The following is a 12634-nucleotide window of genomic DNA, read 5'->3' on the forward strand; positions in this document are numbered from 1 at the left end:
GGAAAGAATAATAGCTCACGAGATTAGACCACTCATCACCGCTGAGCATATAACCCATTAATAGACAAACTGGAGAAAACATGACCCACCCAAAAGCAACAAATTGTCTCACGAGCTCTTATCCTTTTACTACTTCTTTTCCTTCTTCCATACTTGCATCTTCTTTGTATTTATTCTTTCTCCTTCCTTTTAGAAAGCATGCACACATCACATGAAATTCATAAAGGCAAACCAACCGTTAGGAGCTTTATAAATGTGCCCCACTGGAAGGATGCATTGACGAGATACTATATGCTGCAGAAGGATATATACAACAATATGGCGAGCTTCGGTAATATGAAAATGCTTGTTTTGTGTATGTTTCTTCTCACAAGAGTTTTCTCGCAGGAGCCTCAGGTGCCTTGTTTCTTCATATTTGGTGATTCGTTGGTGGACAATGGCAACAACAATGAGATACTTACTCTTGCAAGGGCCAACTATATGCCTTACGGCATTGATTTCCCTCAAGGCGTGACTGGGAGGTTCAATAATGGTCGAACAACCGTTGATGTTCTAGGTTTGTAACTGGGTTCATCCTTATTTGTTTATTTTTGTAGGACTGAACATGGTTTTTAAAATTGGACTGGACCAGAAAAATCGGGAACCGGTCACCTGATCGATTCTGGTTATCTCCAAAACCGGATTTTTTATAAAAACCACTGATCCGAGTGGTTAACCGTTCAAACGGTTTTGACCGATTTTTATTTTTTTGTCAGAACAGACTGATTGTTCGGTCCGATAATCAGAACCCTGACCAATTCGATCTCCGGGTCGATTTTAAAAATCATGGGACGGAGTCAAGATTTGCTTATCGCAACATGTTGGCCACAAGACCTTGTAGCCATACATGGAAGTCTCTCTCATATATATATTTTGTCATTAGACTTGATCATGGATTGGGCTTCGGGCTCGACATAAACACTTTACACTGCTTTGAGCTGGGTCCATTTAAATTTTGACAAAAGCTCAACTTGAGCCCAGCTCATGAATAGCTGTCATTCATGGGAAGATATTCCCGATTGTTCTCTTATGGATAGGATGTTGTCAATATATTGCGTTCAGCAGATCAATGGGTAGATTTTCTATTCTTTTAGCTTAGATGATTCTGATGAGGAGTCTGGATCTGTTCCTCACAGAGCACTCCTCACACCAACCTCACAACACATCTCTGCTATATATTGAGAATATCTCCCATACTAGTGTATTGTTATTCATAGGGAGATATTCCAAATACATGGTGGGATGTGCGAGATCAGTGTGAGGAGTATTCTGTGGGGAACAAATTCTGATTCATTGATGACCATTTTCCTTGGAAACATTTTTCTTATTTGTACTTTAGATAATCATTAGCAAAAACCGGATCAACTCCCAACCAATACTCTCAGCATCCCAACAGGCCACTACATCTGCACAACAAACTAGTTGGGAGCTGATCTGAACCACCTCCTCATAAAATAAAGGCACGGTAAAATCTGGAGTTTACATCTGCTCCCCATAGAATGAGCCCCAAAAACGTCCCATATGCACATCTCAACATGCATTGAGAAAATCTCTGATACTTGCCATTGGGAGATGTTCCCACTACACGGTTGGGATGTGCTGTGGGACGTTTTTGAGGCGCAATCTGTGGGGAATAGATTTGGATTCTAAAATCTGTGGACCTAACATGCAATGTTCTAAAATGAGGATCAACTTGAAATTTGGGTGATCCTCGTAGAATCGGCCTAAAAGTTAGCTGGGTTACTCTAAACATCAGTTGAATGTTTGGTTACAAAATTCTTGCCATGGGTCACATTCTTCTTAGAATGAAAAATCAGCCTTTAGCACAAAAATTGAGGTATCCTGCAGCATGAAAAATAATCATGCCCCACCTTGTTCATTTTCATTCTTTGAGGAAACTCTGCCTACAAAACTTTAGCACTAGTGGATTACTATGGAAGAAATTTTACGAAAACACTTTTATACAAAATTACTTTTATGAAAGAACTTTAATGAAAGTGTTTTTGTAAAATTACTTTTACAAAAGTACTTTTATAAATGCACCTTTGCAAAAGTACTTTTACAAAAGCACTTTTATCAAAGAACTTTAATGAAAGCATTTTTGTAAAATTACTTACGAAAGTATTTTTATAAATGCACCTTTGCAAAAGTACTTTTACAAAAGCAATTTTATCAAAGTATTTTTATGAAAGCATGCTTACAAAAATATTTTTACAAAATTACTTTTACATAGGACACTTGTCAGTCTAAAAAAAATTCGTTTTTAGAAAAAAATATTTGGTTCATAGCAATATTTCTTATTCTGTCTATTTATACCCATTTTTGTCATTTTAGAATCTCATGTTGAATATTTGGTTCATGTTTAATTATCATTTTAGAAAGAATGATAACTAAACTAAACATGACCTTAGCCTCACTATACTTTCGCTTTCTTTTTTTTCCAATGGATGTTGATCTTTATGCATATTTGAGTAGGTATTCTTCCTTTCTAGTTAGTGATAGCCAATGGGTCAAGTTATCTGAATAGAGTTACTGGATTGTTAGGGATTTTTTTGAACTTCTTACATTGTCTTTGCAGCTCAACTTCTAGGATTTCCGAATTTTATTCCACCGTACTCAATTACGGGAGGTCGAGCATTGCTGAGAGGAGTGAATTACGCATCAGGAGCAGCTGGTATCAGGGCCGAGACTGGCATTAATCTTGTAAGTTGTAACTTACAATTGAGTCCAGAAAATTAAAGTAAAAAGAGTAATACCAATAAAAAAGGTTCATTTCAAGCAAGTGATGAAAGTTGATCTGGTGTATACCTACTTTATGGTTCTGCATTGGGATAAAGGATAAAAGAGTCTTAGGCATGTTTAAAATTTCAGAGTCAATTTCTTAAAACTTTAAACTCTTTTACCTTTTACCATATATTTTTAACTATAATTGTCTTATATATACTTCATAAAATTTTTCTAAAATGTAGCAAAAGTCATAAAAACCATAATTTTTTATATATTATTAACGGTATAATTAATTTGGGTCTGAACTGATTTAGAACAACAAGAAGCACTTTCGAACTAATTATTAATCAGGATAAATACCATAAAACCAAAACTGATATAATCGAGTCGGTCCGTCTGTTGGTTCCGCAAATAAACCCAAGCCATGAAATTCTGACAAATAGGTTGTATGAATGGTAATAATGTAGGGGGATCACTTGCCGATGGACCAGCAGCTCCAGAACTTCAGATCAACAGTGCGGCAGATGAGGCGGATGTTCAGAGGGAATGACAATGCTCTAAATAATTACCTAAGCAAGTGTCTTTTCTACTCCGGCATGGGAAGTAACGATTACCTCAACAATTATTTTATGCCAACCATGTACAGAACCAGCCAAGAGTACACCCCAAGAGCTTATGCAGCTGCGCTTCTCGAACAATACACGCGCCAACTAACGGTGCTTACTTTCTCTTTCAATCACATTTGAGTTTTGAGCATTGTTTTAAAACCGACCCGGAGATCGAACAGGTCAGGGATCTGGTTACCGGATCAAATGGTTCGACTGTTTAAACCGAATGGTTAATTCATTCTGACAAAAAAATAAAAAAAAAATTAAAATTTGAAAATAGAAATAAAAAATGATCAAAAACCGTTCGAACGGTTAATCGTTGGGTTCAGTGGTTTACTGACCAAAATCAATATTTTTTGAGAAAATCCAGTTTTGAAGGAAACGGAACCGGTCACCTGACTGGTTCCCAATTTTTCCGGTCCGATCTGATTTTGAAAACCATGATTTTGAGATTAGGCTCACTTTGAAAGGAGTACAAATACAAATATGTACAGTATAAGTACATGCAAAATAATACAAAATATAAGGTTTTGTACTTTACATATTTGTATTTATACTCCTTTCAAATTGAGCTTTTAAGACATGATCTTTTTTTCTTCAGGCCTGGTTTGTTTTTTATGTAATTTTATTTATATAAAACTATGGGATTTTTCCATTTGGAAGGAGTACAAATAGAAATATGTAGAGTGCAAAATCCTGTATTTTATATTATTTTGTATGTATTTGCACCATACATATTTATATTTATAATCTTTCCAAAAAATTGTGCAAATAAATATGAAAATTCTGATTTAATGCCTGTTTGAGAGGATTTTCACAAACACAAGCTTCTGGCTTTGCAAGGTGGGCTCCATACAACCCTAAATACACTTTAATTGATCCAAGAAAATGATCTAGTGAAATTATTCTGTCAAGTTATTTTTAGTAACTTCTTCAAAGTGGTTCGGTGAAAGCAGCTTAATCAAAGCTGAAGCCTTCCCCCTTGTTTATTTATTTATGTACAATAAATAAATACATAAAAAATAATACAAAATGCAAGATATTTGTATTTGTACTCCTTCCAAACTGAACCTAATGTGTGAATAAAATGCCAGTGTTTCATGAAGCGTGCAGACTAGAAATCTAGGGAGGAATCTAGGATGCGAAACTGATTTGGATGCAAAATATGTATCCAGTTCAAATTTGCACTAGAAACAAAGAGAGTCAACAAAAATAAAATTGCACGGCAAATAGACAGATCTTAATGAAGAAAATTAAGAATGCTTGTTTCTTGCTTTCGATATTTCAGGAACTGTATCAGTTGGGAGCACGCAAGGTGGCTGTGGCTGCGGTGGGTCCAATTGGCTGCATTCCATATGAATTAGCACGGTATGGAAATGGCAGCCAATGCAATGAAGGCATCAACAGAGCAGTTTCTCTCTTCAACTCAGGCCTTAAAAGGATGATTGATCGTTTCAACAGCGGCCAACTTCCCGGGGCGAAGTTCATTTATGTGAATTCGTACGATAGTTCGAGAGATCTCGTTGTTAATGCAGCCTCTTATGGTAACCATCTTTCATCTTCAGTTGAAATTAAATCCGTTTATTATTGGATCAAAGTATAGAGCTGTCAATGGGTTGGGTCATGGGTGACTGGGTTTACCCGATAGAATCGAACGGATCACGTCTGTTCTGATTTTAAGTTTTGTCCCAATTATAATTGGGTCGAGACTGGTTTTTTCTTTTTGTTTTAAAAATGATTAAGACCAAAACAATTTATAAATATATAAAGGTTTTATCGTCTTTTTGTAATTTTTATTATACCTTTAAAAGGGTAAATTCCATGCAAAGTATGGAAGATAATTTTAATTTTTAGTTAAAAAGCACTTGGTTTTCTCAACATTTAAACAGTTTACTATTTACTGTCCTTTTTATTTAGGTTATATAATCCAAAGATGAATTTTCAAGTTGTTAATTATAATATGGGTAATCATAAGTGTAAAATATAATCTAACTGGGTCAGATCCGATTAGTTTTCCATTGGATGCAGATTGGATCAGATCGGTAAAGTTTGATAAGAAATCTGATGGATTCGAATCGGATAAGTATTATTTGATTTGAATTGTAATAAAAAATTGAAAATATAATATAAACAATATATTATGTTATTTATCTAATATAATAATATATTATAATATATATTATATAAATAATATATGTATATTTTTCATAACTAACCGATCGGATTGGATGATGATAGATTGGGTTAGGATATATTCGAATTCAATCTATTTAACTAAACATATTAACCTTTTCGATCCGATCCAATTTATTAAGAATAAGGGAGATATCCAAATCCAGCTGTTACCGGATCGGATTCGAATTTGGGTAGAATCTGATCCGACGCACTTACATCCTAATTGGATGCAACTTTGTTGGAGTCGAGTTGGGAATTGGTTAAAAGTAAAACTCGTTAGGCGCAGCCAAAAAGACCGGGATTGAGGTAGGGTAAAATTCTTCAAATTGGATATCTCACTTTACCATGCATTGTTGATAGGTAGCAATTCCGATCTGCTACACTTAAACCTTACATTAACCAATGAAGAATCATCAAAATTCACTGTAGGACCTTTGATTGGTCAAACTCTTAAACGTGATCTGAGAGTTTTCATTGATTAATGTATGCCTTATTGTAGCAATCTAGAATAAATAGTGATGAGTTTCACTTTAAATTTATTAGTCACAAGTTCTTCTCACATTCATATCCACAGAACACCACAACATTTTCCCATGAATGATAGGGGTGATATTCCTAATACACAACTGTAATTACTAGTGGAGAAGGATGTAAGAACAACTTATGGGTAGCAGATCCGAGCCCGATGAATTCAAGTTTCATAGAAGTAATTTTAACTGATTTTATTCATGATATACAAGAGGACAGTTATTTTTAATTAATCTTATTGATAATATGATATTTTGATAATATTTAAATTAATTTATTAGCATCAATCCATATATGATGTCAATTCAAATTTGATCCCAATAGGAAGATTGACGGATTAAATTTAGTTATAGGTATTATCCAATCCATTTAGAAGTCTATATAGAAAAAAAATCAGTCAAAAAGCCTCATTACATCAATGGAAAGAAGATGTTTAGGGGTGCAATTCAGGTACTCCATTTTAAGAATTTACGTTGCCAAGATTTGGGCATTTTAGGCTGAAATTATTTAAATTCAAATTCTCAAATGAATTTGAATTTTTGGATTTGCACATGCCTCTTTCTTTGATGGGCAACGATTGTTTGCATTCTATTAATGCTTTGCATAATTTATTAAGGCTGTGTTTGGTTTGATAGAAAATTGGAGAAATAAAATCCTGAGAAACTAACTTTCCCTCAATAGAGAATTTGTTCGATGGCCTGATCCGTGTAAAGGCTCTCTCGCATCATGAAATACAACCATGCATCCATTAATACTGTTACTTGTCGGTCTGTCACGTGGAGTTCATGTGGACTAACAAGAATAAAAAGCTGATACAATTTAACAATCTCTCATTGTTTTTCACAAAATTCATGGTAGAGTGCAACTTGTGCTGGGTTGGTCCAAGCCAATCTATCAAAGTTGAATTTGGCCGTGTTAAGATTACGATTGAAAATTCTAAACCTGGCTAATGATACTCCTAAACCACCTTAACTTTCTTATTTTCATACATACAAAACGATAGTAAGGGTCCATTTTGGCTTATAGGAATGGATGTTTGGAATCAGAATCAGAATACAAATAGACCATTCCGATTCTAATTATTTGGTTGGTTAGAATTAAAATCTCATTTTCGTTCCGAGTGGAATGGAATACTCCCATTTAAAGGAATGAGTGAAGGACATTCTCTCCCTCTTTTTTAGGAATGAAATCCTATTTCAGATGATTTCAATTCCCATTCCGATTCTTGTTTGAACTAAATGGAACATAGGTTTATTCGGATTCCGATTCCCACTATGAATCAAACATACCCTAAAACTAGTTAATTCTATTTGGCTAATCCCGTCCAAAAAGTGAAATTATTTTTCAAACAAAAAAATAAAGAAATTGGATCAACCCAAACCCAACCTGATTTTTGCCCAACACGATGGCATTCAACTGAATTAAGGAATGGCCGAGGAGTTGAACGATTTGGGTTGACATAAACATAAACCAGACCATCTTGCATTCCTAGAGCAAGATCCATCGAGTTAAAAGACTTGATCATGAACGTTTTTACCTGATGTTTAGTCTTTGAAGAAATAGTTACGTTCCTGATAGACACAATCTATTGTTATTGCAATCCAACCACTAACCGGCTTGTACTTGTGAATTGCGAATGTTTTCAACAAAGCAGGATTCGAGGCTGTCACCAAGGGATGTTGTGGAGTCGGAAGGAACAATGGCCAGATCACATGTCTTCCTCTTCAGCAACCCTGTGATGATCGAAGGAAGTATGTCTTTTGGGATGCATTTCATCCCACTGAAGTTGCCAATATCATCCTTGCGAAGAAATCATACAATTCAAACTCACGAGCTGATGTTTATCCTATGAATATAGAACAACTAGCCATGCTTTAAGTTTTGAGTTTTCTTAGATAAATTTCAACGAGAATGTTCAATGATATTACATTTATCTTTAGGCATTTTGTGTAGATGTTTTAGTTCCACAACATTTAATTTCTCTTATTATCAATATCACCATTTTAAACCTTATCCCAACTATACGGGGTCCGTTACATCTTGCAAGAATCTTATTTCACCATTCCATTCAATTTAATGATATATCAATTGTTGAAATATATTACTACCACTGAATGCTTGAAATAACTGTGAAATTTGTTGTCAGATCAAGCATGGAATTTCCCTACACATGGGCGTTAGTGGGTTGTAGCCTAAGGTCGCATTGGCCCAGATTTTGTCACTCCTTAAATTTCAGTGCTCAAAGGTCTCTTGTACAACTAATGTGTATGTTGAGGTTGTAGCTGACGGGTGGAGACAAAGGACCAGAAGTGGGTCTAGGAACTGCCATGTCATGCAGGGGACAGCCGTATCGAGATTGTTGGCCGGGTGAGAATGTCTTGAAACATCCCGTAGATATCAATGTAGATGAACATGGCACTGGGGAGATTGGTTCGTCATTGCCTTGACGTTGGAGTCACTATAGAATGAGAATGAGTCCAGTCAAACCGTAGGTTCACGGTGAGCGTGTACCCTCCAATAGGAGGTGTGCACGTCACTCAAGCCATTTCCGTTAACGTTGTCTTTCTGTTAAGTGGGTGTATATGATTCACCCGGTCACCGATCAGAAAAAAAGACAAAAGTAATCCAAAGTTCTCATTCTAAATCATTTGAACTCCCCTTCTTCCCATTTTTTTCAACCGAGTCCTAGCCCTGGCGAAATCTGAGCACAACTGAACTCCTATGGCGGTAAAAAATACTTGGCAATAAGTATCCGTTCTCTATAAACTACTAAAGGAGGCAGATTAATTTAGATAGCATTAGAGGCACTTTTAAATGCCTATTAATTTTATTTTTGTAATTTCACTTTTGGCCAAAACAAAAAAGTGGTCATTGCCACTCAAACATTAACGTAGCGCGCGACTTTTCTCCTCCTCCTTTCCTTGCTTTCATTTTTTTTTTCTCTCCTGTTTCTTCTCCTTCCTTTCCTCTTTTCTTCTCTTTCTCTCTTCTCAAGTGTGCAAGATCTTCACCATTCGCAGTTTTTAGTTAGGGTTTCAATCCAGTGGGGGAAGCAAGTTCTCCGCCATTAAAGTAATCTGCCATTGAAGAAAGTTTGTCTTCTCAGCTTCAACGCCATTGTTTCTCAGAGTTCTCAGCTTCATCAGGGTTTTGGATAGGTGAATCTTTTAACATTGGTTTCCCTTTTGTTTATAGAGCTTGAATTAACATTGCTCAACCCGTTCTCTGGTTAACAAGATGATGATAAATAACCAGGTCCATGTGGAGATGCTTTGTGAAGAACGGGGATTGTTTCTGGAGATTGCTGATATAATTAGAGGGTTAGGGCTGACCATTCTGAAGGGGGTAATGGCAGCGAACTACCTCATAACGGTTCTCTTGATTCTGGCGTGTTTAACACTGAGTTGTTTAACTGATTTTGCATTTTGTGAACCCGACACTAACTGACCTCTAGGGGAGGAGTGGTTTAGGGTGGGTAAAGCTCCTCAACAGCGTGTAATGGTGCGCAATCCGGCCGGTCCTAGCTGTCAATGACCTTGCCTTTGAACGGAGCTACAGGGAACCTGAAATGGAGAAGATGAGGAAGCTCTGGGGGGAACCGGGTGTGATTGCTCCGAAGCTCAAGTTAGAATTCTCTCAAAGGCAAGATAAAACCAGATGGCACAAAGTTCACCAACATTGTTCTTGGGGGGTAGGGAGCCTTTTATAACCACCTCGCGCACTCACTTTAAGCTTCTGTCAGATCGGGTATGATTATTTCTGAGCTCCTGCCAATTCGGATGTCATCCCCTCTGCTGGACAGAACCGCCACTGCTCTCTCTGTCGGAGTCGTCTCTGCGGCTGGCGATGACGGTGGCAGGTGGCCGTTGAAGTGCGGTTGTCAAGCGTCAGATCCCAAGTCAGTCAGGTGCGCCGCCCTTGGATACGGACCTCCTCGGTGTCAGGTATGGTACGTTTGTTCAGTTCGGTATCCTGGAGGCGAAGTGTTGGAGTGGTGAGCAAGGTGGAGTCTTGAGTTCGGATAGGGGAGTGTCCCGAACTGCCATGGGACGGGCCAGTTCGGGTTGTTGCCTTGTGTGAGACTCAGGGCCTAAGGGAGTTCGGACTCCTTGTAGGGAGTTCGGGCTCCTAGTAGGGAGTTCGGACTACTGGTTCCTCCCTTCGGTGCTCGCGCTTTGGGCGCGCTGTTGTGCCGAGTTGTTGCCTTTGCCACGTGTTGAGTGATTACGAGGTTGGGCCAAATCTTCCTTCATCAATTGCCCCCTACTCCTCGTTCAAGGGACTTGCCTTGGCGCAAGGAGTTCGCGAGGTGGCAGGTGGATTTGTCCCGTACTTCGAACTGGTTTTGATTGATAGCGCGAGGTGTTTGTCCGGATTTTTCTAGGTTTCTCGAGCGCCAAAGAGACGAGAAACACGCCAATCTGTCTAAAAATGCTAGCAGACGTGGCAGCGCGTGCTTATCTCAAATTTCAAAAAAGCGTGCCACTGGGAGACGTGACAGTGGGTCTTTTCAAATTTGAAAAAATGCGTCGTTGCTGCCTTTAATGCGAGGAATGTGAGGAGATGTGCGCCGGCGTTCTGTCAGTTTTAGAAAGACGTGCGCCAATCACGTCTCGGTCTTAGTGGATGTGTGGTCTCCACGACTGCGGGCTGTCGGATTGGCTTTGATCTGAGTCATTGATTCTCGGTTACTGTGGGTATAAATAGTGGGGGACCCCAGTCGCTTTGTCACTTCTGCGCTTTGCTTCTTGAGCTCGCGTCCAAGTTTCAGCTCACGTCCAAGCTTTTAGTTCGCACTCAAGATTTTAGCTCGTGTTCAAGTTTCCGCAGTCCGTTCAAGCCTTTTTCCGGGTGAGTACTTTCCTGGAATCCATCTTCTCCTCCCGATGTCTAGCTCGGATAGCTCAGACAATTCTTCAAGGGGGTCCAGTGCAGGTTCTACGAACCGAGTTGCATCCCCCGATGGTCCTAGTGAACTTGAGGTAGAACTTGAGGAAGAGTTTGAGCCCGTAGGCCGAGTCGCCTTGGGCAGTTTGGCGTCCTCTCATCGAGGTCGGGTGTTAGACAAGTTTGGGCCCTTGACCATGACGCCCAAGGGGCTTCAATCCCTTATTACTCAGTTTAACCTGCCTGGGGAGTACGCCTACTTCATACCTTTGGGCAGTTTCCCTTGGGAGCACGGTCCTGATGAGATCGTGATATTCCGGGAGCAGCTCGCCGCGGGGTTGTGTCTGCCTTTCCACCCTCTCCTTGTCGAGGTCATGAACCACTTCGGCGTTACTGTCGGCCAGCTTCACCCGAACTCCATTCGTAACTTGGTGGGGACAATCTCCCTATTTTGCGAACAGGGCTTTCCTTTAGACTTTGAGATCTTCTCTTCCATCTTAATGCTTAAGAAGCAAGCGGGTCCCCTTCCTGGGCGTAGGCAGGCGTATTACCTGTCTCCTCGCCCGGGTTTTAAGCTTTTAAATGAACTTCCCAACAAGGTCTCGGCGTGGAAGCGAGACTACTTCGGGGTGCGAAGTGTACTGGGGTGGCCGTTTCAGACTAGGTGGAGGATGGCCGCCCCTGACTCCGGTGTTACACTTGATAAAGAGACAGTGAAGGGCCTCCAGCAATGGGCGCGGCTTGGGCTAAAGTGCCATCAGTATTTGACGAAGGCCAAGCTCATTGCGGCCGGCCTGAGTTCGGGTAGGTTCCTTACTTAGAGGTTTTTTGTTTTGCTCTATTTCTTTTGTTTTTTTTTTCTGATGCCGAACTCTTTTTGCAGGTGTGATGGACTCAGAAAGGACTCATGGTGGACACATGTTTCAAGGCATGAAGAGGAGGAAGCGAGTCGCCAAACGAACTCGTGTCGAGCTGCCCCGAGATGCGAAGCCCGAGGTACCAGACTACCCGTCAGAGGATCCGCCCAGGGAGCCCGAGATGGCTCCTCCAATGCAAGAAGTGGCAAGGGCCCCTTATGCTGAGACTAGTTACACGGGGGCTCCCACTTACTTTGGTGCTCCCGCTTACTCTGGGTCTGCTTATACACGAGCTGGGCCCTCAGGCTCGGGGGCCCAAGGGGAAATCGGGAGTGTGTTGTCACCGAACCACGCTCTTCAGAAGAGTAGGGAGGCCATTTTCCCCGAGGAGCTCGCGGCGTGGACTGATCTCCCTTTGAACCAGGTGGCCTGTCGTGCTGTCATTCATGCCATGGTAGTAAGTCAGATTTTTTGTCGAGCTCTTTTGCTTTTATCCCTCTTGTTATCGTTCTTTTGATCACTTGTTCTTTCCTTTTGGTAGGTGAACTCTTCTATCCATGCCTTGACGGCCCAGGTGGAAAGGAGCTCGAGGCAGGCGCGAGCTGCCGAAGAGGCTCTCCGTGCTGCCGAGATGACTTCCCGAGCTGCTGAGGCGGCTGCTCGTGCTGCCGAGGAGGCTGCTCGCGTTGCACAGATCAGGCAGGCGAGGTCTCAGAGAGATGCCAAGGCCATGGGAGTAGTGGTGAAGCACATGGTGGATCTGAGGCTGGATCTGCAGCATCAGGTTGAGTACCTTTAGGAGGACATTAGGGA

At 40.1% G+C, this 12634-nt stretch overlaps 1 protein-coding gene across 1 annotated transcript; it reads left to right on the forward strand.

The window, feature by feature from the left end:
* Positions 1-266: 266 nt before the first annotated feature.
* On the forward strand, positions 267-8088 carry LOC148791700 (GDSL-like Lipase/Acylhydrolase superfamily protein). Its single transcript, XM_088887270.1, has 5 exons — positions 267-556; positions 2618-2742; positions 3234-3482; positions 4663-4918; positions 7732-8088. The coding sequence occupies exons 1-5, from the start codon at positions 292-294 to the stop codon at positions 7953-7955; spliced, it is 1119 nt and encodes a 372-aa protein (XP_088743396.1). The 5' UTR covers positions 267-291; the 3' UTR covers positions 7956-8088.
* Positions 8089-12634: the final 4546 nt, after the last annotated feature.

This window comes from Nelumbo nucifera, chromosome 5 (genome assembly GCF_055504915.1).
Source record: "Nelumbo nucifera cultivar China Antique chromosome 5, China Antique-T2T, whole genome shotgun sequence".
NCBI classification, from domain to species: Eukaryota; Viridiplantae; Streptophyta; class Magnoliopsida; order Proteales; family Nelumbonaceae; genus Nelumbo; species Nelumbo nucifera.

Bases quoted from the DNA above. Each gene is read 5' to 3' on its own strand.
- LOC148791700 (XM_088887270.1), top strand. From the start codon at position 292: ATGCTGCAGAAGGATATATACAACAATATGGCGAGCTTCGGTAATATG. The intron at 3,483-4,662 runs GTGCTTACTTTC...TCGATATTTCAG, and splicing joins AATACACGCGCCAACTAACG to GAACTGTATCAGTTGGGAGC. The intron at 4,919-7,731 runs GTAACCATCTTT...TCAACAAAGCAG, and splicing joins TGTTAATGCAGCCTCTTATG to GATTCGAGGCTGTCACCAAG.